At 37.0% G+C, this 22948-nt stretch overlaps 1 protein-coding gene across 6 annotated transcripts in view; it reads right to left on the reverse strand.

Moving 5' to 3' along the window:
- Window positions 1-17480: 17480 nt before the first annotated feature.
- SENP6 (SUMO specific peptidase 6) overlaps window positions 17481-22948 on the reverse strand; it is a 137996-nt gene continuing 132528 nt past the window's right edge. For 5 of the 6 annotated variants that reach the window (XM_047763707.1, XM_047763697.1, XM_047763690.1 and 2 more), the window contains one exon: window positions 17481-21978. In XM_047763707.1, coding sequence (XP_047619663.1) covers window positions 21769-21978 — 210 coding nt within the window. In that variant the 3' untranslated portion in view covers window positions 17481-21768. The remainder of the gene's footprint in view (window positions 21979-22948) is intronic. The other variant, XM_047763714.1, reaches the window with a different exon arrangement.

The following is a 22948-nucleotide window of genomic DNA, read 5'->3' on the forward strand; positions in this document are numbered from 1 at the left end:
GTGCAGTTTTGCTGAAATCTGAATGTTAAAAAAATCCACAGAAATTTTTATTAAAACATATAACTTCTAATAATTTTCCCAGTCTAGAGAAGTCTTCCTGCTACAGCTCTGCTACTTCTGGGAATATAATGAGAGAAGTAATTGATTATCTTTTTTTCATGTTATTAATAAATGATTACAATTGAATCTATGGGTATAGTTATTTAAAGAAATAAATTGTATGATTTAAGGAAGCTTTGAGAAAATATAAAAACAGGTTTGAATTAAATTTTGAGAAAGGAAACCATAAATGTATATTTATTATAAGTAGATTATCTGTTTGAAGTATTCAATGACACGATTTGTAAAGGTTTGTAAAGGTCGGTGTACCTAAATAGTACAGAAAATACACCAAAGAATTAATGGCGTTTCGCATCTTCAAGATTGTATTTTTACAAATGAATCCCAATTTGATTAAAAGTTAGTCATTTTTGGTGGCTAATTGATCCTTATTTAGATATTAGCATCAAGTACGTTTCAATCCTCGTGTTGGATTTAGTGTACTCTGAGATATCCTGCACAGGTCTCCATGTTAGTGCACTTCCTAATATATGTTTTATTTACAGAATGTTTTATTTACAAGTCTCTGAGCTCACTGAGATCTTACCTATCTTTGGACATGTAGAGCCAGCTGGGACATAAAACGCATGCACTAAAAAGAACTGAGTTAAATAAACTTGATCTTGGGGAGTCCATAGTTTCGACAGTGGAAGCCCTTCAGAAATGAATTTTTTTTTTTTTTGTCTTTTATTCTTTTAGGGCTGCACTCATGGCATATGGAGATTCCCAGGCTAGGGGTCGAATCAGAGCTACAGCTGCCAGCCTACACAATAGCCACAACAGTGAGGGATCTGAGTCACATCTGCGACCTACACCACAGCTCACTGCAACACTGGACCCTTAACCCCTGAGCAAGGCCAGGGATCAAAGCTGCAGTCTCATGGTTCCTAGTCGGATTTGTTTCCACTGCACCATTACGGGAACTCCAGAAATGAATATTTTTAAAATATTCTAGAACTTTGATATGGAAGAGAAGAGCTATAGTAATTAAAATTCAAATCACTCTTCCACATAAGATTCAGTATTTATTGAGTTGCCACAATACTTACTTTTATGTTTGCCAACTATCCTTAGCTTCTTGTAGGTTAAACATTGTGATGCTGTTATCTTACAAAAAATATATAAAATGAAAATAAATGGTATCTTCTCTCAAGGTTATGAATGAAAATTCAAAGTTGATACTATGTAATACAAAAAATTACTATACACATAATAAAAAGGAAAATACTGCATGGAGAGTAATATTTAGATACATGAGCAATACACAGTATTTTCTGAAAACAATGTCTATTAAGCAAGTGAAAAGATTGGTAGTGCTGGTTTCTTTGTCTTAAAAATAGTAGTATCTTCATGCCCCCTATGTTCACTGCAGCACTATTCACAATAGCCAAGACATGGAAACAACCCAATGCCCATGGACAGATGAATGGATAAAGATATGGTACATATACACAATGAAATACTACTCAGCCATAAAAAAGAATGAAATAATGCCATTCACAGTAACATGGATGCAACTAGAGATCATCATACTGAGTAAATCAGAAAGAGAAAGACAAAAACCATATGATATCACTTATACGTGGAATCTAACATATGGCACAAATGAACCTATCTATGAAACAGAAACAGACTCACAGACCTAGAGAACAGACTTGTGGTTGCCAAGGGGGAGGGGAGAGGGAGTGGGATGGACTGGGAGTTTGGGGGTAGTAGATGCAAACTATTACATTTAGAATGGATAAGCAATGAGGTCCTACTGTGTAGCACAGGGAACTATATCCATTCTCCTGGGATAGAACATAATGGAAGATAATGTAAGAAAGGTAATGTGTGTGTATATATATGTGTGTAATACACACACACACATTCCCCTAGAGAATAATTTCTCCCCAGGACCCCTGCAGTTCTCCTACAGAGTCTCTTAATGACTTAAGGATTAAAAATTATATATATATAATATATATAAAAAATTATATATTATATATATATATATATATATATATATATATATATATATATGGCTGGGTCATTTTACTGTACAGCAGAAATTGGCACAACATTGTAAATCAACTATAATAAACCATTTCAAAAAATAGTACCTTAAAATAGATCAAGGAAGTCTTAAGTAATCTCTGACCAGAAAGTATCTAATTAAATATGTGTCAGAGTTAAATATTATCCCACAGTTAATAATAAACATGTTTTAAATGAGCAAAGCCTTAAGTGGATTTGCAGAGTCATAACCTGAGTTCATTCACTTATGCTTTATTGAGTTTACCAAATGATTATTATATCAGTCAGCTTTTGCTGTGTAACCAAAAAAATCTCAATGGTGTATAACACAAATCATTTTTTCTCTCCAGCAGGTATGCAGTTCCCCTGGGAAAGCTCTAATTCAGGCTGCTGGTAAATTCATGTCTGTTCTCTGTGTCTCATTCTGGGGTCCAAGTTGAAGGCCCACTGGCCACCTGGGCTATGTCCTCCTTATGGCAGAGGTCAGAAACCCACTCTAGTTCCTAAAGCCTAAGCTCAGAATTGGCTCACCACTGCTTCTGCCTGTATTCCATTAGTCAAAGAAAGTCAGATGATCAAACCTAGCACAAGGGAGGCAGCATGAATGGTGTTAACATGGATGTGTAGTTAGGTAACATGGATGTGTTTTCTGAACAGTAATAATCGAATCTATTGCACTTAATAGTTATTCAAAATGATACATTAAGAAGGGTTGGTAGGAGTTCCCCTCGTGGTTCAGCGGAAATGAATCTGACTAGCATCCATGAGGACACAGGTTTGATACCTGGCCTTGCTCAGTGGGTTAAGGATCCAGCGTTGCCATGAGCTGTGGTGTAGGTTGCAGACCTCACCCGGATCCACATTGCTGTGACTATGTTGTAGGCTGGCAGCTTCAGCTCTGACTGACCGCTAGCCTAGGAACTTCCATATACCCCAGTTTCAGCCCTAAAAAGACAAAAAAAAAAAAAAAGAAGAAGGAGAAGGATTGATAGTTTAAGAAGAGGCATGTGGGGAGTTCCCATCATGCCTCAGTGGTTAACGAATCCAACTAGGAACTATGAAGTTGTGGGTTTGATCCCTGGCCTCGCTCAGTGGGTTAAGGATCCCAGCATTGCCGTGAGCTGTGGTATAGGTCGCAGACCTCACCTGGATCCACGTTGCTGTGGCTGTGGTGTAGGCTGGCAGCTACAGCTCCGATTATACCCCCAGCCTGGGAATCTCCATATGCTGCAGGTGTGGCCCTAGAAAAAGATAAAAAAAAAAAAGAAGAGACATGTGGAAGGCTTCTGAGATGCTGGTAATGGTCTGCTTTTTACCTAGTGGTGGTTGCACAGATAAGATCACTTGGTGATAATTCTTTGAGCTACACATTTATTAATTCATGATGTGTACTTTTCTTTCCTTTTTGTCTTTTTAAGGCCACACTCACAGCCCATGGATGTTCCCAGGCATTGGGTTCAAATCAGAGCTATAGCTGCCGGCCTACACCACAGCCACAGCAACGCAGGATCTTTAACCCACTGAGTGAGGCCAGGGAGGGTCAACTTGCATCCTCACGGACACTGTGTTAGATTCTTAACCCACTGAGCCATAATGGGAACTCCTGTAGTGGCTTTTAAGGAACATTTTTTAAAAAGAACAAAATAGAAATTATGAGAATGCATTTCTTTAGAAAGCATAAGAATTGCTTCCTCCTGAAACTTTCCAGTTGTGTGTGTGCGTGTGTGCATGTGTGTCCATACACGAGTGCACACACCTACAAGGCAAGTGGCAGGTGAAAAGGGGAGGGGAAGGAGGTATATAAAGAACTGAATTTTGTGTAGGGGCAAAATCTAAAATTTATTTCTCAGTGATGTCACTGTCAAAAAGCCTATCAGAGAAAGGTTTTTCTCCATTGCCTGTCCCAGATGGGAAGAGTCTCTGGTCCATGAACTTGGCTTTGCTTTCTAGGTTACCTGGCAACCTGAGGAAATCAAGAGTAGCGCTGTGTCTAGAGAATAATTTCTCCCCAGGAGCCCTGCAGTTCTCCTACTTATAGCCAAGTCTCTTAATGACTTAAGGATTAAAAGCAACTGAAGGACTGTTATTATGATATGCTAATAAGTACTTTGAGACACTGGTAATGACAGGAGCAATGTATTCCAAAACCCACAACCTAAGTGAACAGCAAGTGGAAGGTTGGCAACAATGAATGGTGAGATGACTGGCTTACCTCAGTCTTTGCTATGTTCTCTTCACCCCTGTGTGCTATTGGTGTCTTTCTTGCATGTGGTCCTTTCTGTCTCCCTTTGCTTCAGTCTTTCTTTGAACACACCTGGTTTTATTCTTCCTCCCCAGATTCCATACTGATTTTTTATAGTGACTTTGTCATACATTCTGCTACCTCTTTTCCTGGCTTCTCTGGGTCATTTTTCCTTTTACATAAGCTTTGAGATTTTAATCTAAAACAACACCATCAGTATTATACAAAATCGATTTACAGTTATATACTATTAGAAGGGAATTGACGTCTTTGCAGTGTTATGCCTTCCCATCTAATAACATGATTATCTATATTTTCTATTCCTACAGGCCTTATTCTGTAGCCATCCATGAAATTGGGTAGTTTTCTCATTCAGGTAGTATGCTTTTCTTGTTAAATTATTCCTAAGTATTTTACAGTTCTTGGTTATTATGGTGAATAATTTCCCCCCCCCCAATTTCTTTTCTAGATTCTCATTGTGTATTTATCCATACAGTCTACCAAATCTTTTTAAAAACAGATTTCCTAAAATTTCCAATTATATGATCACCTACTCAACAAAAACATTCATCTCCTATTTTCCAAGGTTTGTACAGTTGTTTCATTTTCTTGTCTTCGACAACGTTGAAAAGGGTGAGAGCCTGTCTAGTTCTCGATATCATTTAAAAGGTTTTAAGTGTTTCACCATTTAGTACCTCATTTGTTACTAGGAATTTATAGCCTATATTTAAACAGATTTTTCTATTCTCATTTACAGATTGTGTTATGAGGCCATTCCCGCTGTGGCATTGTCTCTGTGGTTAGAGCCCTGGCCCGGCCCAGTGAGTTAAGGATCCCGAGTTGCCATAGCTGAGGTATAGGTTGCAATAGCAACTCGAATTAGATTCCTGGCCCGGGAAATTCCATATGCCATGAGTGCGGCCATTAAAAAAAAATTGTTATGAATGACTGAATTATTATTATTTTTTCTTTTTTTTTGGCCGCCCTGTAGCATATGGAGTTCCTGGGCCAGGGATCAGATCCAAGCAACCTAAGCTGCAGCTGCAGCAATGCGAGGTCTTTAATTTACTGTGCAGGGCCAGGGATGGAACCTGCATCCCAGCACTCCCAAGACACCGCTGATCCCATTGTGCCACAGTGGGAACTCCAATAATGACTGAGGTTTTTTTTTTTTAATATAATCATACAGATTTCCCCCTTTAATCTTTGACACGATTTTTTTTTTTTTTTTTTTTTTTTGCTTTTTAGGGCCACACCTGCGGCATATGGTGGTTGCCAGGCTAGGGGTCGAATCAGAGCTACAGCTGCCAGCCTATACCACAGCCACAGCAATGCAGGATTGGAGCTCCATCTGGGATCCACACTACAGCTCATGGCAATGCCGGATCCCCGACCCACTGAGTGAGGCCAGGGATTAAACCTTCATCCTCATGGATACCAGTCAGATTTGTTCCCGCTGTGCCACGACAGGAACTCCAAGCTGATATATTTTCTGATATTGGACATCCTTGAACATGGTTGTAGGGCATCATTTGTTTAGATTTTGTAAATCTTGAACAATAAATTACATACTTCTTTAGTTTCCCTTTGTAACACTGTCTTCACCAGAATTTATTAAAAATATGTTGGCCCCATAAATGAATTGAGAGTGCTTCATCCATTTTTATGGCCTGGAATAACCTCAAATTTAACTGTTTAAAAGTTCAAATCCAAGAATTGATAAGGTGTTGTTCATTATACTGATAGCTCTGTAATGCCTTGCCAGTGTCTTCTGAGTGTACATGATATAATCAAGTTCTCTACTTGAGTCCATCCTAGTATCTTCTAACTTTCTAAGACTTCACCTGTTTCCCTTAAGCCTTCAAATTTTTTAGTCATAGAATTACACAATAAAGTCTGTTTTGAAAGCCTTTCTGTATCTGAGACATGTCTCCTTTCTCCTTTTTATTTTCCTTTTCCATATTTTCTCCTTTCTCCTTGATTAGGCTCAATAATTTATCTAATTTATTATCATTTCAAAAAACTCATATTTGTGGGGGGTTTGTGCCAGGGAATGGTAGTGTGCTGGAGTAAGTTCTAGTTCATTCATGTTCATCTACATTAATTTCCTCTTTCTAGTTAAGAATATTGTTCTATTCCTTACTTCTAACATGTTTTTAATTCCCTTTTTTTTTCATTTTTGGATTTAATAATGAAAATGTTTAAGCCTAACATTCTTTGGGTACAGTTTTCATTGCATCTTTTTTTTTTTTTTTTCTTCCACAGCATGGTATGTGGAAGCTGCCAGGCTAGGGGGCGAATCAGTACCACAGCAGTGACAATATCAGATTCTTAACCCACTGAGCCACAAGGGAACTCTTCACTATCTTATAGTTATTAAGTATAAATGAAGTAATGAGTAAACCACTTAAAGAAAAAAAAATAGAAATTTCAGAAGTAAATATTAGTGTTACAATAATTTAATATATGACAAAGATGGAAATTCATTTTAAGGCCAAAAAAAAAGATAATTAATATATGATGCTGGCACAAACGGCTATTTTGTAGAATATAAAAGTTTAAGAATATAACATCCCCATCTTTTGCCATATTCAGAAATGTTACAGTTTATTTCTTCAATTTTTAAAAAATCTTACAAGAAATATGTGACTGTATGTACTATCATGAATCGAGAAGATTTTTAACCAAGATTGAAAACTCAGAAAATATCTTAAAATGTTGGTATGAAAATATGAAAACAAAGTCTACAAATAATAGATTAGAAGATACACTTATAACAGATGACAATGTAATATGCAGAAGGCTTACATAGTAATAGAAAAAAAAGACAAGTACTAATCCAATGGAAAAATGATAAGCACAGCTTTCATGAAAAAAAACCTCAAATTTAAACTAGAGCTCAGAGAAATACACATCAAAGTAATAATGGAAACAGCTTTATATGCACAAGACTTGCAAAATTAAAAAGACCTATATTACCTATTGCTACTGGAGATGCAGAAAAAAAATCATATTTTAATAAATTGCTGGAAGAAATGTAAATTCTTACATTCTTTTAGGAAATAAGCAGAACATATGAAAATTAAAAATACATGGGGTGATGGGATTAAGATGGCAGAATAGTAGGACTGGAGATCAATTTCTCTCCTAAAAACAACAAAATTTACAACCAAATGCTGAGCAATCTTTAACCAAATGGACTGGAATCCTTCAAAAAGATATCCTACTCCAGAAGACAAAGAAGAGCCCACATCAAGAGGAAGGAAGGGCAATTATGTGACATAAGCAACCCCATACCTCCTGGGTAGGAAGGTTCACAGACTGGAAAGTAACTGTATCATAGAAACTAACCTACAGGAGTGAGAGATCTGAGCTTCACATCAAACCCCCACACGCGGGGATCTGGCACTGGGAGAAAGAACCCCCAGAGCATCTGGCATTGAAGGCCAATGGGGCTTCTGCACAGGAGCTCCACAGGACTGGGGGAAACAGAGACTGCATCCTTAAAGTCACATACAGACTTTCATGTGCACTGGGTCCCAGGGCAAAGCAAAGCCTCCATAGGAATCTGGGTCAAACCTGACTGCAGTTCTTGGAGGACCTCCTGGGAAAACAGGGGTGAATGTGACTCATTGTGAGGGAAGGACACTGGAGGCAAAGCTCTCAGGAATATTCATTAGCATGTTTCTCTGGAGGTGACCATTTTGGGAAAATCTGGTCACACCCATAAGAACTGAGAAGCCCCAGGCCAAACAACAATCCAGCTGGGATCATAGCCCCACCCATCAGTAAACAGGCTACCTAAAGATCCCCAAGCACACAGCCACCTCTAATCTCACCCAGAAACAAAGCCCCACCCAAGAGGGATAGGAATCAGCTCCACCTACCAGTGGGTCAGGCATCAGTCCCTCCCATCAGGAAGCCTACAGAAGCTCCCCTACCAACTTCAACCACAAGGGGGCAGACACCAGAAGTAAGAGAGGCTACAACTCTATTGTAGAGTTGCAAAAAGGTCACCACACCAAAAACCTATAAAAATGAAAAGACAGAGAACTATAACTCAGATAAGAGAGCAAAGAAAAAACCCCAGAAAATCAGCTAAGCGATCAGGAGATTCTCAGCCTCCAGGAAAAAGACTTTAGACTGTTGATGCTGAAGATGATGCAAAACATTGGAAATAAACTGGAGGCAAAGATGGATAACTTACAGGAAACACTGAGCAAAGAGATACAAGATATAAAACAAACAAGAAGAGATGCAAAATACAATAACTGAAAAAATTCACTAGAAGCAGCCAATAGCAGAATACAAGAGGCAGAAGAATGAATTAGCAAGGTGGAGGACAGATTAGTGGAAATCGCAGATGTGGAACAGAAAAGAGAAAAAAGATTGAAAACAAATGAAGAGAGTCTCAGAGAATTCTGGGACTATGTTAAACACACCAACATCCATATTATAGGGGTGCCAGAAGGAGAAGAGAGAGAGAAGGAGACAGAAAAAATATTCCAAGAGATAATAGCCAAAAACTTCCCTAACATGGGAAAGGAACCATTCACTCAAGTCCAGGAAGTTCAATGAGTACCATATAAAATAAACCCAAGGAGGAACACCCCGAGACGCATATTGATCAAACTGACCAAAATTAAAGACAAAGATAATCTTGAAAGCAGCTAGGGAAAAGAAACAAATAACATACAAGGGAACCCCGATAAGGTTATCAGCAGATTTTTCAGCAGAAACTCTGCAGGCCAGAAGGGAGTGGCATGATATACTTAACGTGATGAAAGGAAAAAACCTCCAACCAAGACTGCTTTACCCAGCAAGGCTCTCATTCAGATTTGAAGGAGAAAGCAAAAGCTTCCCAGGTAAGCAAAAGCTAAGATAATTCAGCAACACTAAACCAGTTTTACAACAAATATTAAAGGAACTTCTCTAGGCAGAAAAGAAAAGGCTTCAATCAGAAACAAAAATACCACAAATGACAAGGTTCATCAGTAAAGGTGTATACAGTAAACATACGAAATCATCCACACACAATTATGCCACCAAAATCAGAAACTGTGAGAAGAGGAGGGTACAAATGCAGGACAGAGGAGATGCACTTGCAATTAAGAGACTGACCACTTAAAACAATCTCAAATATATATAGACTCATATCAAAATTTCAGAATAACTGCAAACCAAAAATCTACAATTGATACACAAACAAATAAGAAAGATCAACTCAAATACAATACTAAAGATATTCATCAAACCACAAGAGGAAACAACAAGAGAAGAAGAAAAAAGAACAACAAAACCAAATCCAAAGCAATTAATATAATGGCAATAAAAACATACATATCAATAATTACCTTAATGTTAATGAGCTAAACACCCCAATCAAAAGATAAAGACTGCCTGAATGGGTACAAAAACAAGACCCATATATATGCGGTCTTCAAAGACCCACTTCACTTCTAGGGACACATACAAATTGAAAGGGAGAGGATGGAAGAAAATATTCCAGGCAAATAGGAATCAAAAGAAAGCTGGAGTAGCAATACTCATATCAGACAAAATAGACCTTAAAATGAAGACTATTTTAAGGGACAAGGAAGGTCATTATATAATGATCAAAGGATAAATCCAAGAAGAAGATGTAACAATTTTAAATATCTATGCACCCAACCTAGGTTCACCACAATATATAAGGTAACTGATAACAACCTTAAAAGGAGAAATTGACAATAACACTATCACATAGTGGGGGACTTTAACACCCCAATTACAGCAATGGACAGATCATCCAAACAGAAAATCAATAAGGAAACACAGGCCCTGAACGAAGCATTAGATCAGATGGACTTAATAGATATCTATAGGACATTCCATCCAAAAGCAACTGAATACACATTCTTTCAAGTGCACCTGGAACATTCTCTAAGACTGATCACATCCTGGGCTGCAAATCCAACCTCGGTAACTTTAAGAAAATTGAAATCATATCAAGCATCTTTTCCAACCTCAGCACTGTATGACTGGAAAGCAACAACAAGAAAAAAACTGCAAAACACACACACACACACACACACACACACACACACACACTAAACAACATGCTACTAAACAACCAATGGATCACTGAAGAAATCAAAGAGGAAATTAAAAAATGCCTAGAAGCGAATGATAACAAAGATACGACACTCCAAAACCTATGGGATGCAGCAAAAGCCATTCTAAGAGGAAAGTTTATACCAATACAAGCCTATCTCAGGAAACAAGAAAAAGCTCAAATAAACAAGCTAATTTTACACCTAAAGCAGCTCAAGAGAGAACAGACAAGACCTAAAGTTAGTAGAGGAGAGAAATCATAAGGATGAGAGCAGAAACCAATGAAATAGAAATGAAGAAAACCACAGAAAAGATCAATGAAATGAAAAGATGGTTCTTTGAAAAGCTCGACAAAATTGATAAGCCCTTACCCAGACCTGTCAAGAAAAAAAGAGAGAGGACTCCAATCAATAAAATTAGAAATGAAAAGGGAGAAGTAACAATGGACATCACAGAAATACAAAGGATCGAAGAGACTACTATATGCAACTTTACTCCAATAAAACAGAAAACCTAGAAGAAATGGACAAATTCTTAGAAAAGTACAATCTTCCAAGACTACACCAAGATGAAATAGAAAAGATGAATGGACCAATCACAAGAACTGAAATTGAAACTGTGATTTAAAAACTTCCAACAAACAAAAGCCCAGGACCAGATGGCTTCTCAGGTGAATTCTATCAAACATTTGGGGAAGAGCTAACACCTATCCTTCTCAAACTATTCCAAAAAAAATCACAGAGGAAGAGATACTCCCAAACTCATTCTATGAGGCCACCATCACCCTGATACCAAAACCAGACAAAGATTCCACAAAAAAAGAAATGTGCAGGCCAATTTCACTGATGAATATCGATGCAAAAATCCTCAACAAAATACTAGCAAACCCCATCCAACAGTACATTAAAAGGATTGTACATCATGATCAAGTGGGATTTATCCCAGGGATGCAAGCGTTCTTCAATATCCGCAAATCCATCAGTGTGATACACCACATTAACAAACGGAAGAATAAAAATCATATGATCCTCTCAATAGATGCGGAAAAAGCCTTTGACAAAATCCAACACCCATTTCTGATAAAAACCCTTCAGAAAGTGGGCATAGAGGGAACCTACCTCAATATAATAAAGGCCATATATGACAAACCCACAGCGAACATCATTCTCAATGGTGAAAAGCTGAAAGAATTCCCGCTGAGATCAGGAACAAGACAAGGATGTCTGCTCTCGCCACTACTCTTCAACATAGTTTTGGAAGTCCTAGCCATGGCAATTAGAGAAGTAAAAGAAATAAAAGGAATTCAAATTGGAAAAGAAGAAGTAAAACTATCACTATTTGCAGATGACATGATACTATACCTAGAGAATCCTGAAGATGCTACCAGAAAACCGTTAGAGCTCATCCATGAATTTGGCAAAGTCGCAGGATACAAAATTAATACACAGAAATCAATGGCATTTCTATATACTAACAATGAAAGATCAGAAAGAGAAATTAGGGAAGCAATCCCGTTTACCATCACATCCAAAAGAATAAACTACTTAGGAATAAACCTACCTAAAGAGACAAAAGAATTGTACTCTTAAAAGTATAAGACACTGATGAAAGAAATCAAAAATGACACAAATAGAAGGAAAGACATACCATGCTCTTGGAGTGGAAGAGTTAATATTAGCAAAATGACTATACTACCCAAAGCAATCTACAGATTCAATGCAATCCCTATCAAATTACTAAGGACATTTTTCACAGAACTCGAACAAAATATTTTAAGTTTGTTTGGAAGCACAAAAGACCCAGAATAGCCAAAGACATCCATAAAAAGAAAAATGGAGCTGGAGGAATCAGGATCCCTGACTTCAGACATCAAAACTGGATGATACTAGCACAAAGACAGAAATATAGATCAGTGGAACAGGATGGAAAGCCCAGAATTAAACCCATGCACCTACAGTCGACTAATCTATGATAAAGGAGGCAAGGATATACAATGGAGAAAGGACAGCCCCTTCAATAAGTGGTTCTGGGAAAACTGGACAACCACTCCCTAACACCACACACAAAAATAAACTCAAAATGGATTAAAGACCTAGATATAAGACCAAACACTATAAAACTCATAGAGGACAACATAGGCCAAACACTCTCTGACATAAATGACAGCAACATCTCAGATCCACCTTTTAGATAATGATAGTAAAAACAAAAATAAACAAATGGGACCTAATCAAACTTAAAATTTTCTGCACAGCAAAGGAAACCCTAAACAAAATGAAGACACAACTCACAGAATGGGAGAAATTCTTTGCAAATGAATCGACTGACAAGGGATTAATCTCCAAGATTTATAAACATCTCCTACTGCTTAACAACCCCCCCCCCAAAAAAAAACCAAACAACCCCATCAAAAAATGGGCAGAAGATCTCAACAGACAATTCTCCTAAGAGGAATACGGATGGCCAAAAAACACATGAAAAGATGTTCAGCATCCCTCATTATGAGAGAAATGCAAATCAAAACCACTATGAGGTACCATCTTACACCGGCCAGAATGGCTGTCATCAAAAAGTCTACCAACAATAAGTGCTGGAGAGGGTGTGGAGAAAAAGGAACCCTATTACACTGTTGGTGGGATTGAAAATTTGTGTAACCAATGTGGAAAACAGTGTGGAGATGCCTCAGAAAACTAAAAATAGGACTAATATTTGACCCAGCAATCCCACTCCTGGGCATCTATCCAGAGAAACCATGACTCGCAAAGACACATGTACTCCAGTGTTCATTGTAGCACTATTTGCAATAGCCAAGACATGGAAACAACCTAAATGTCCATCGACAGAGGAGTGGATCAAGAAGATGTGGTACATATACACAACAGACTATTACTCAGACATTGAAAGGAATGAAATAACAGCATTTTTAGCAACGTGGATGGACCTACATGCTAAGGGCAGTCAATGAGACACCAACATCAAATTCTATCACTTACATATGGAATCTGAAAAAAGGACAGAATGAACTTTGCAGAACAGATACTGACTCAAAGACTTTGAAAAACTTATGGTTTCCAAATGAGACAGTTTGGGGGGAGGGGGATGCGCTGGGGGTGTGGGATGGAAATCCTATAAAACTGGATTGTGATGATCATTGCACAACTATCAATGTATTAAATTCATTGAGTAATAAAAAAATAAAGTTACAATGTGTTCATCACACTTTGAAAAAAAAAGATTTACATTTGTAAATCTATTTCAAAGAAATAAAACTATCAGTGTATACAGAAATGAATTCAGGAAGCATATTACATGCTCGTGGCTGCATGCTCATGGAGAAAAAGGGAATGCCTGTGAGTAGTGTGCTAGTCACTTAAGCTGCTAAAAAGATTCCTCTATGGAAGTATGAAGAGTAAACTTTGTCTCTCTTGAAATGAGGAGTGTCGTGTCGCTAGCTTGGGCCAGTGCTGTGGGAGTGCAGGTGCTGTGCCCCTTCTGGGTAGAAGTTTGAGTCCTTGTGCTGCTCACTAGTCTCCCTCCTCAGTGGCCTTGTATTCACTGCAAGCTCCACCAGCGTGGGTAGCTGAGTAACTAGGGAAGAGAACTCCCTTGTCCTCTTGTGGACACATGGAAGAGCCAAAGAAAGAGAAATTTGGAGAGGAGATTTTGGAATTGTTACTATAGCATAACCAAGCCTATTAGGGCTGCTAGACTAAGGCAACGGCTAACTTGTGGTCCATCATATAATTTACTTTGACCTTGATTAAACCAGATGGCTTGGGTTGATTTTCATAAGATATTGCTGAGAGACAAAAGAAAGATGCTTAAAAATGTTTGTATTATCCCAGTTTTTATAAGAAAAACAATTAATACATCTTTATACATATATTAACTATAGAGAGAAATTATAAGGCTATGGGGAAAATAGAAACGAATACATACAGAGTTGTTAAATGAGGCTATAAAGGAAAGATAAATCTAGACCATAACAATTTTTTTTAAAAAGCTGTATGCTGTGATCACATGCTTCATAGTTACTCACATTTGTGATTACAAATAAAGGATTACTGAGTAGATATCACCAAATAATTTCATACAGTATTTCATTGAATCCAGGATGCTTTGATGCTTGGTGCTCTCTTGGTCTTACCTGCATCAAGAGGTTTTCACGTACCTGGCTGAAAATGTTAAGAAATAGATCAGTGGTTCCCAAAGTGTGGTCTTGCCTGAATTGCTAGAAATGCAAATATGTAGGCTTCTTTAAAAAAATCCTAAAGCAGAAATTGGGGATGCGGCCCAGTAATACATGCTTTATCAAGCTTGCAGGTAATTCTGACGCAAACTCATTCCTTACTCAGTAAGATATAGCCTTAGTTCAGAGGCTAAAATGTTACAAAGTCCCACTTAGAAATAAGGTAACTTAACTAGGCAGTCATTTTAATGCACTATCCTCTCTGCCACTACGAAATTGCAAATTTTTTTTTTAAAGGGCTGCACATGTCGCATATACAAGTTCCCAGGCTAGGGGTCGAATTGGGGCCGTAGCCGCTGGCCTACACCACAGCCACAGCAATGCCAGAACCTTAACCCACTAAGTGAGGCCCGGGATTGACCCCACGTCCTCATGGATGATAGTTGGGTTCATCACTGCTGTGCCACAACAGGAACTCCTCAATTTGCAAATCTTTTTCTTACAATATAAAATCCCAAGGATCAGATTTGATTGTCTTTTTCTTTTATTTGCTATGTCATATCTCTACAAATGAACATCCTTGAGATCTGGTGTTGGCCCTAAATCCATTTGGTTGTGAGAGAAGGAGACTGAGAAAAGAGCAAGTAATACAAAATATAGGTAGGTTACAGTTGCTCTGGGCAGCTGCCCCAAGAAGCATCTTTGGAAACATCAGGCATTCCACCTAATGTAACTGTTTTAATGTGCCTTTGATAAAGTACTTATGCGAAGACAACGGAATGTTGATTGCTCATTTTATACTTTCTTTTTATTATGTTTATATTTAAAATATACAACACTGGTGTTTTTAAAAGTTTTAATGCTTTTTCTTTGGCAGCTTCACATGCTTTAAAAATAATTTTGTTTTTAAAATCAATTTTCTGTCAACATCTTTGGTTAGTCATTTTCTGTTCATTTCTCAGCTGTATGTTTTACTTAAAGTATCTCTGATAATCACTTGTTCATAAAGAAAAAAACCCAAAATTTTGACTGGGACAAAAGAACACCTTTGCTGTCTCTGCTGCATGTTTCTAAGAGGCACATTTCACATATCTTACTATTCCGGCACTCTTGTGCTCAAAGCATGCTGCACGCGCCACCTGTGTCATTCATGACCTTGGTTACTACAGCATAGACTCATGCTTTCCTGCCCCCTCCTCGGCTTTCACCACTGCCATTGTGATCTCACGATTCAGAGTGGATGGTATCATGCTATTCCCTTGCCTGAAATGCTTCAGGAGTATTTTAGGATAATGACCAAAATCTTGAACATGGCTTCAGGGCCCTGCATGATCAGGACGCAGTCCACCTTTCCATCCTACTCTAAGCTTCAGTTACATATGCCTACTCTAATTTTAATTATGAAAATATTTAAACATACTAAAAGATAACAGTTCAAAAAAACCCCTATACAACAAGTTTCCATAATAATCAAGATTTAGCCCCATTGCCTCTCTAAAAAAAATATGGACATCTCATTTACTTTCATCATCTTTTATCTAGCCAGTTAGTTTTCTCAGGTAAGACATGCCTAGCCTTGCTGAGGAAAGTTATTTCTTTGGACCTCAGTTTGTTCTTCTGTAAATTGGGAGTAATAACAGTACAAATCTCATAGAGTCATTGTAAAGAAAAAATTCATGCACTAAAGAAAGCTTGGAACAGCATTTGGCATATAGTATACACTTAATGAGGCCATTATCATTGAGGATGGGTTATACAGCCCCCTATCTCAGGGCATTTGCACAGCCTACGAGTGCTATTCTCTGCCTTCTCAGACTTCGTTCCCTTTATGTCTGCCAGTAGATCAAACGTCTCATCTTCAGGGATGACCATCCCCAACCTTCCCAGATTAGGTTCTATTGCCTTCTGATGATTCATGCTTTTTCTGCATGGCGCTTATTTAATTTGTGAGGCTGATCATCTGTTGTCTTTCCATTGTAGGAAGAAGGTTCATGAGGGATCTTCATGAGAGATGTTTGGCTCATTGTGTTAAATCCCCAAAACCCAGTATAAAGTAGGTGCTCAGAACATTTATTCAATATTTAAGGATTAATTTCTCATCTAATTTGTTTTGGATCAAGTCCTCTGCAGTCATGTATAAAGCTAACAATAGATAGTAGTTAAGTTTTGGGAGTTCCCGTCGTGGCACAGCAAAAACTAATCCAACTAGTAACCATGAGGTTGCAGGTTAGATCCTTGGCCTCGCTCAGTGGGTTAAGGATCCGGCGTTGCCGTGAACTGTGGTGTAGGTTGCAGACACAGCTCAGATCTGGCATTGCTGTGGCTGTGGTATAGGCCAGCAGCTACAGCTCCAAGACTCCTAGCCTGGGAACCTCCATATGCTAGGGTGTTGCCCTAAAAAGACAAAAGACGTAGTTAAATAACAGGCTTAATTAAACAACTTGTTTTCAGTTATTTGAAGGATTAAAAATATTGACAGTATATTAAGTAAAGAGTACTTCCTTGCAGTTTTCTTCAGAAGGAAAAAAGTGCTTATAAAGTTTGTCTTTCAATTTAATTCTAAAGCAAAGGCTGATGAAGTGGAAGTCAGGGGAGGTGTAATCTAGCGATTAAGTGGTTCAGATATAAACAGAAAGAAAAAGCCTCCATATAATCTTTCAGTTCACTTTCATATTTTTACACAATTTCTACTCGTGTATGAGTTTAGGGGATTTGATGACCTTACAAAAACTAGTTTCATAAAATGTGTTTTTTTCTAGGAGAATCCACTTGTATACAAGAAGTAGGTTTGTAATTTTTTCACTACAATGGTTATAAAAGAGTGATTCTCATGAAACTCCATTTCCCCAAGATACTAGTCATTTATTTCTAAGTTTCCACATCATATTCTCGACTATTAGTAAAATAGGATGTAAAAAAAATAACCAGTCTCAGATAAGTTTCAAAGTATCTTCCCATAAAATTCAGTTAACAAACACCCCAAATAGTCTTCTGATGGGTACCTATTTACAGGCAAGTTTAGAGAAAGGAGAAGTGGAGGATATGGCCACATTCTGTATTTAATATACTGTGCTTTATATTTTCCTTGTTTAATCTCTGCATATTATCATATTAAAAGCTCCAGGAAACCTGCTTAATTTGGTTTAAATTTTTTCCAAACTTACTTGACCACAGAACATATTTTGCAAAAACAGAGTCAGCAAACAGATTGAGAATTGCTAGTCTGGCTGCATTCTACAGATTGACAAGTTCGGAATCCTAGTAAAAACAGAAAACCACCTTGGTTATAGTGGTCCTATAACTCCCGGTGACCCCTATGAGTGCACAAGGCATCCATCTAATAAATTCATTTTAGAATTTTATCGAGTTATTGTATCTTATACTTTGCAGAATCTACTTTTTGCCTTTTGAAAAACAAGGTATCTGGCAGTATCCAAACTTTGTGTACCTTATATTTTTTTCTTTATAATTCTTCAAGGCTTAGTAACAGTGATAACTTTGCCATCAAATTCTTAATGAGAATTTGAGGGATGGGAGTAAAGTGGTATATTTAAAGCATTTGAGAGAAGAAAACGCAAACAAGACTTACTACTTTTGGGGCCAGAAACTCGATAACTGTCAGGGACATATGCTGATCCTTTTAAGTCAGTGGGAAAATTAGTTGAGGAATTACCTGGAAATACTTCCCACCACTGGCATGAAGACCCTAGGTATACATATTCTGAAAACTCCCCCAGACACATTTCTAGAAAAATTGTTTTGGATCTTATGTTCCTCACTGTAATCTTTTGCAGTAAGTAACAACTGTTATCTATGATAGACAGTAAAGAACTCTAAGCTTTCAACATTTTTTTCTGTGTCAGGCCACAGGTCTCTGGTATTTTCCTCTGAGTAACACTGCACCCTGATTTCCCTGACAGCAGTTTAGACACTCTACCATTACTCCTTGACCTGGCCTCTCAGAATTAAGATGGTAGAACTATTTCCCCAAGATATACATTTCTTCTGCTTGATCAACCAATTCTTCCTCTGTGGTTAAATTTAAGTTTCAAAAAGCAGTTTTTGTAACTTTTCTTCTTCTTCTTGGGAGTAGGAAAACTACCAGAAAGTCTTGCTGGAGTATTTCAGAACACTCTTTAATAGATTTCATTTCCCAATACGATCTGGTCTTGCTTATGAGAATTCAGTTGTCCTACTGGCAAACTACCTGTTTATAATGACCTGGCTGGACAGTCCGTAGTACCATCCCCTCACCTCCCCTGGCTCCCAGTAATCTCCTCCTTCTCCTTTGTCCTCAAAGCAACCTACAGGGCACCCTTGGTATCTATGCCTCTTCTAGATGTTCGGCTCCCCATTACCTCATCTCTTAAGGTGAGGATTCTTTTTATTCTAACAAGTTATCCTTTCTAACGCTACCTCTCAGGAGCTCTTGATTATATATTATATATTAAAATATATTCTTTATTACTCCTGTTCATGAAATTGTCTGAGACTTTTAAGTACAACTTTTAATTTCTGGGAAATTAAAACTGTTATTCTTTTTATATCTTATAGTCTTTAGAGATCATAGTTTTTTAAAGGAAAAAATACTGAATTCACTTTTGTCACTTAAAAACAAGATATAATTTAGATAATCATTTTATCTTTTCAAATAAAACCTCCTATATTTAACTAACTGTTTTAAGCACAGGTTACTATGCTTAACTGCTTTAGGTTTATGTGAACTTGAAATAATACCATTAAGTTTTCAGATGCCTTAGCAACGTCAAAGGAAAAGGGCTAGTTAAATGCCACCTTTGCTCCTAAACTACCAAGAGCTAAGACACATAAAAATTTTATGGCAAGTAATCTAAAACTCTTCTAAAAATGATTAACTGTTATTCTATCCAACAAGAAAACAAATACAACAGATCTATCTAATTAGTTAAGACACTAGATACTCGTCATGCAGTTTCAGCATCTAGTACAAACTTCTAAGCTTTAAAATTCTGTTTCACAACTTCTGAGTACTAATAATACATTTTAAAAGGTTGATACCCCCTGTAAACTATATATAGACATGCCAGAGTACACAATTATCAAGCAAATGTGCATACACACCAGAGATTCTCAAGTCTAGTTTTGGAACTCAACCTAACCGTCTCTGAAGACACACACACACACACACACACACACACACACACATACACACACGTGCATATATCCACATATCCAAAGTTACACATATATATTGCAAAGTTCTTAGCCTAACTTTTAAAAATAGAATTTTACATGGGGTAGGAGAAATATGATCGAATAGCTGGATCCTCTGCTTCTAGAAAGTTGTCAGACATACCTAGTTCTAATGTCAAAATGTGACTGAATTGGCCCAAAGGACAGGTTATCTTTGTATCTCATCAAAAATTAAGAGTGCAAAATGTAACGATTAGAAACCGAAACAAGTATTTTAGAATTTTTTTTCAGTACTTTCAAATACTGACAAAATAGAGTATAGTAAAAAAATTAAATATGCCAATTCTGCTTATCAGGTTTGAAAAAACAATTCCAAGTTTTGGTTCATATTCAATACATAATAAAATTAAACTCTTGTTTTTTCATATCTGGGTTAGGAGCTCTGGGGTATTCCTAAAAAAGAAATAATGCACTCGTAAATAAAAAAAGTTAAGGTAGTCCAAAGTAGCAAATCCAAAAGCAATACCACTCATGGTCATGTCCCTGTGCTTCCCTTAGTGAGTGTGTCTAAACAGTTCTTTGGTTATTGGTAACAACATCTCTAAACCCATGCAAACACATCCATGGACTTTATTAAATCCAAGAAAATAGCCTAAGACGTTGGTTACCAATGGCCAGATTAAAAATAAAGTAACTGCTGATTAAAAAATGGTCTTCCTTTTATTCTCAACTACGTTTCTTATATGTGCACTTTAAATTATTTAACAAAAAAAGTGACTTTAACATATATAATTTCAGGTCTCAAAGTTAATTTGAAAGAAATGTGTAACATTTCATTTGAAAATAATAGTTTCGGCAGATCTAGGGAAGATCCCTATGAGAGCTGTAAATTTGTCACCACACCATCATATTTTAGTATTTTTAAAGGAAAAAAAGGGCAGATTTTTTATGCATTATGCAACTGATTAAAAACAGTACTTTTACATGTAAAAATAATTTACACTAAAAAACTCAGGCGCAGAAAGTCTGATACTTTATCAAAATAACAAGAACAAAATGAGCAATGAAAAAATAGTGAAAGTCATTACAAAAAATAGTAAATTCCTATTTAAATTCCTGTGTTCACAGGTTAAAAATGTTTATCAATTAACTATATCACACAGATTGTAGATACTTTAAGCTATAATACAGAAAGGTAACATGGGATATTTGAAATTCAAGCTGTACTTACCAAAATAGTTTTAACCTGAGTCTTTGACATCTTTAGAAATGTACTTGACAATAATGTACAATAAAGTATAGTTATTTAGTAGTATAATTCAAAGTTATTTTTCTTTGAATTGCTCTAAATACTGTTTATTAAATACTGTAAAACTTTAAATATTTATTACATTTGGGGGCCTAAGTTCTCTATATGGGAATGTACAAATTAAAAAGCTGTTATGTTTGCCTGCTATACAAGCATATGAAGATATCTTGTTTAAAATGCCTTCAATTCAACCTTATTTTCACATTTCAAGTCATTTTAGAACAAATGTAAAGGTAAAAGATTATCATAAACACTCGAATATTCCCATGAAGTATTTCACACCCACTGAAGAATTCAATATAATTTCACTAAAGAATATCAAATTAATCATTTCCTCCTATAAATATTTTTTTATTTATTTTGTGTTTAGAAGTTGCAGTTTTAAGTACTATTAACAGAAAATACATAACAAAAGCTTCCTAACAAGTGAAAAAAATAATTATAAATGCTGGAAAAATTGGCCTCATTAACATATTTACAGACTTTCACTTAAAACATACTCCATTGGAAATTAATTATATGACATTTATACAAGGATTAACATTTTCAAATCACTCTGAGTAGGGAGCACTTCAGTTCTTTACTGTCTATACCCAAAGTTGAAAGTCACTCGGTTTCTGAAGGAATACTGACAAGCAGTGGCAGTGGTCAATCTGAGATGCTACTGACATAGTGTTCTGCTCCTTCGCCTGAAGATGGTTCTGTTGAGTAAGTGTCCTTATGCTTCTTTTTCTCTTTGCTCTGATCTTCCTGAAGCTTCAGAATTATGTTTCGGATTTCTTCTCTTTTTGTTCTCATTCTTGGAGGAGGAAACCAATTTGCCAAATTCATAGGTAGTTCAAAATTGAGAATTGGATTCTGAAAATAAAAATATTACATACACATTAGAACATTATGAGGAATAATAGTTTCAATCACAACAGTATTCCAGAGTTGAAAAAAAAAAAAAAAAGTTTAATAAGTATTTACTCATCATCTATTCCCTGCCAGGCATTGTGCTAGGCACTGAAGATATAAGACAGTTTTTGCCTACAGATCTTATACTCTAGATCAATGGTCAGCAAACTACAGCCAGTAGGCCAAATTCTGCCTATTGCCTGTTTTTGTAAATGAAGCCTTATTGGAACACAACCACAGTAATTCCTCTACATGCTGTCTGTGGATGTTTTCATGCCACAAGAGCAGAAGTGAGTAGAGACCATATGGCTGCAGATCCTAAAATATTTACTACCTGACCCTTTATGAAAAGGTTTGCTGACCTCAGTCTAGACAGACAGATGATTCAACAATTAAAATAATGAGTATGACAAGTATTAAGACAGGACAATCAGAAAGTCCTGTATGGGAATACATATCTGAGGGTTTAACACAATTCTGAGAAGTGATGTTTATGCTAAGACCTGGTGAATGAGCAGCAGTTGGCCAAATAAGAAATGATGGAAGGAACAGGGAAGAGTATTCCAGGTAAGGAAATATGTGTTAAGGTCTGGAAAGAAGAGAGAACAGGACATAGTATGAAGAGCTGAATGACATTCAGGCAGCTGACACATAGAAGGCTAGAGTAAGGATGGTAGAAACACAGCTAGAAACTGGGATGAGATCATGCAGGCCTGGTGAAGGATTCTTTTTTTTTTTTTTTTTTTTGGTCTTTTTGCCTTTTCTAGGGCCGCTCCCTCGGCATATGGAGGTTCCCAAGCTAGGGGGCTAATTGGAGCTATAGTCACTGGCCTACACCACAGCCACAGCAACGCGGGATCCGAGCCGCATCTGCGACCTACACCACAGCTCACGGCAACGCTGGATCCTTAACCCACTGATTGAGGCCAGG

This window comes from Phacochoerus africanus, chromosome 2 (genome assembly GCF_016906955.1).
Source record: "Phacochoerus africanus isolate WHEZ1 chromosome 2, ROS_Pafr_v1, whole genome shotgun sequence".
Classification (NCBI taxonomy): domain Eukaryota; kingdom Metazoa; phylum Chordata; class Mammalia; order Artiodactyla; family Suidae; genus Phacochoerus; species Phacochoerus africanus.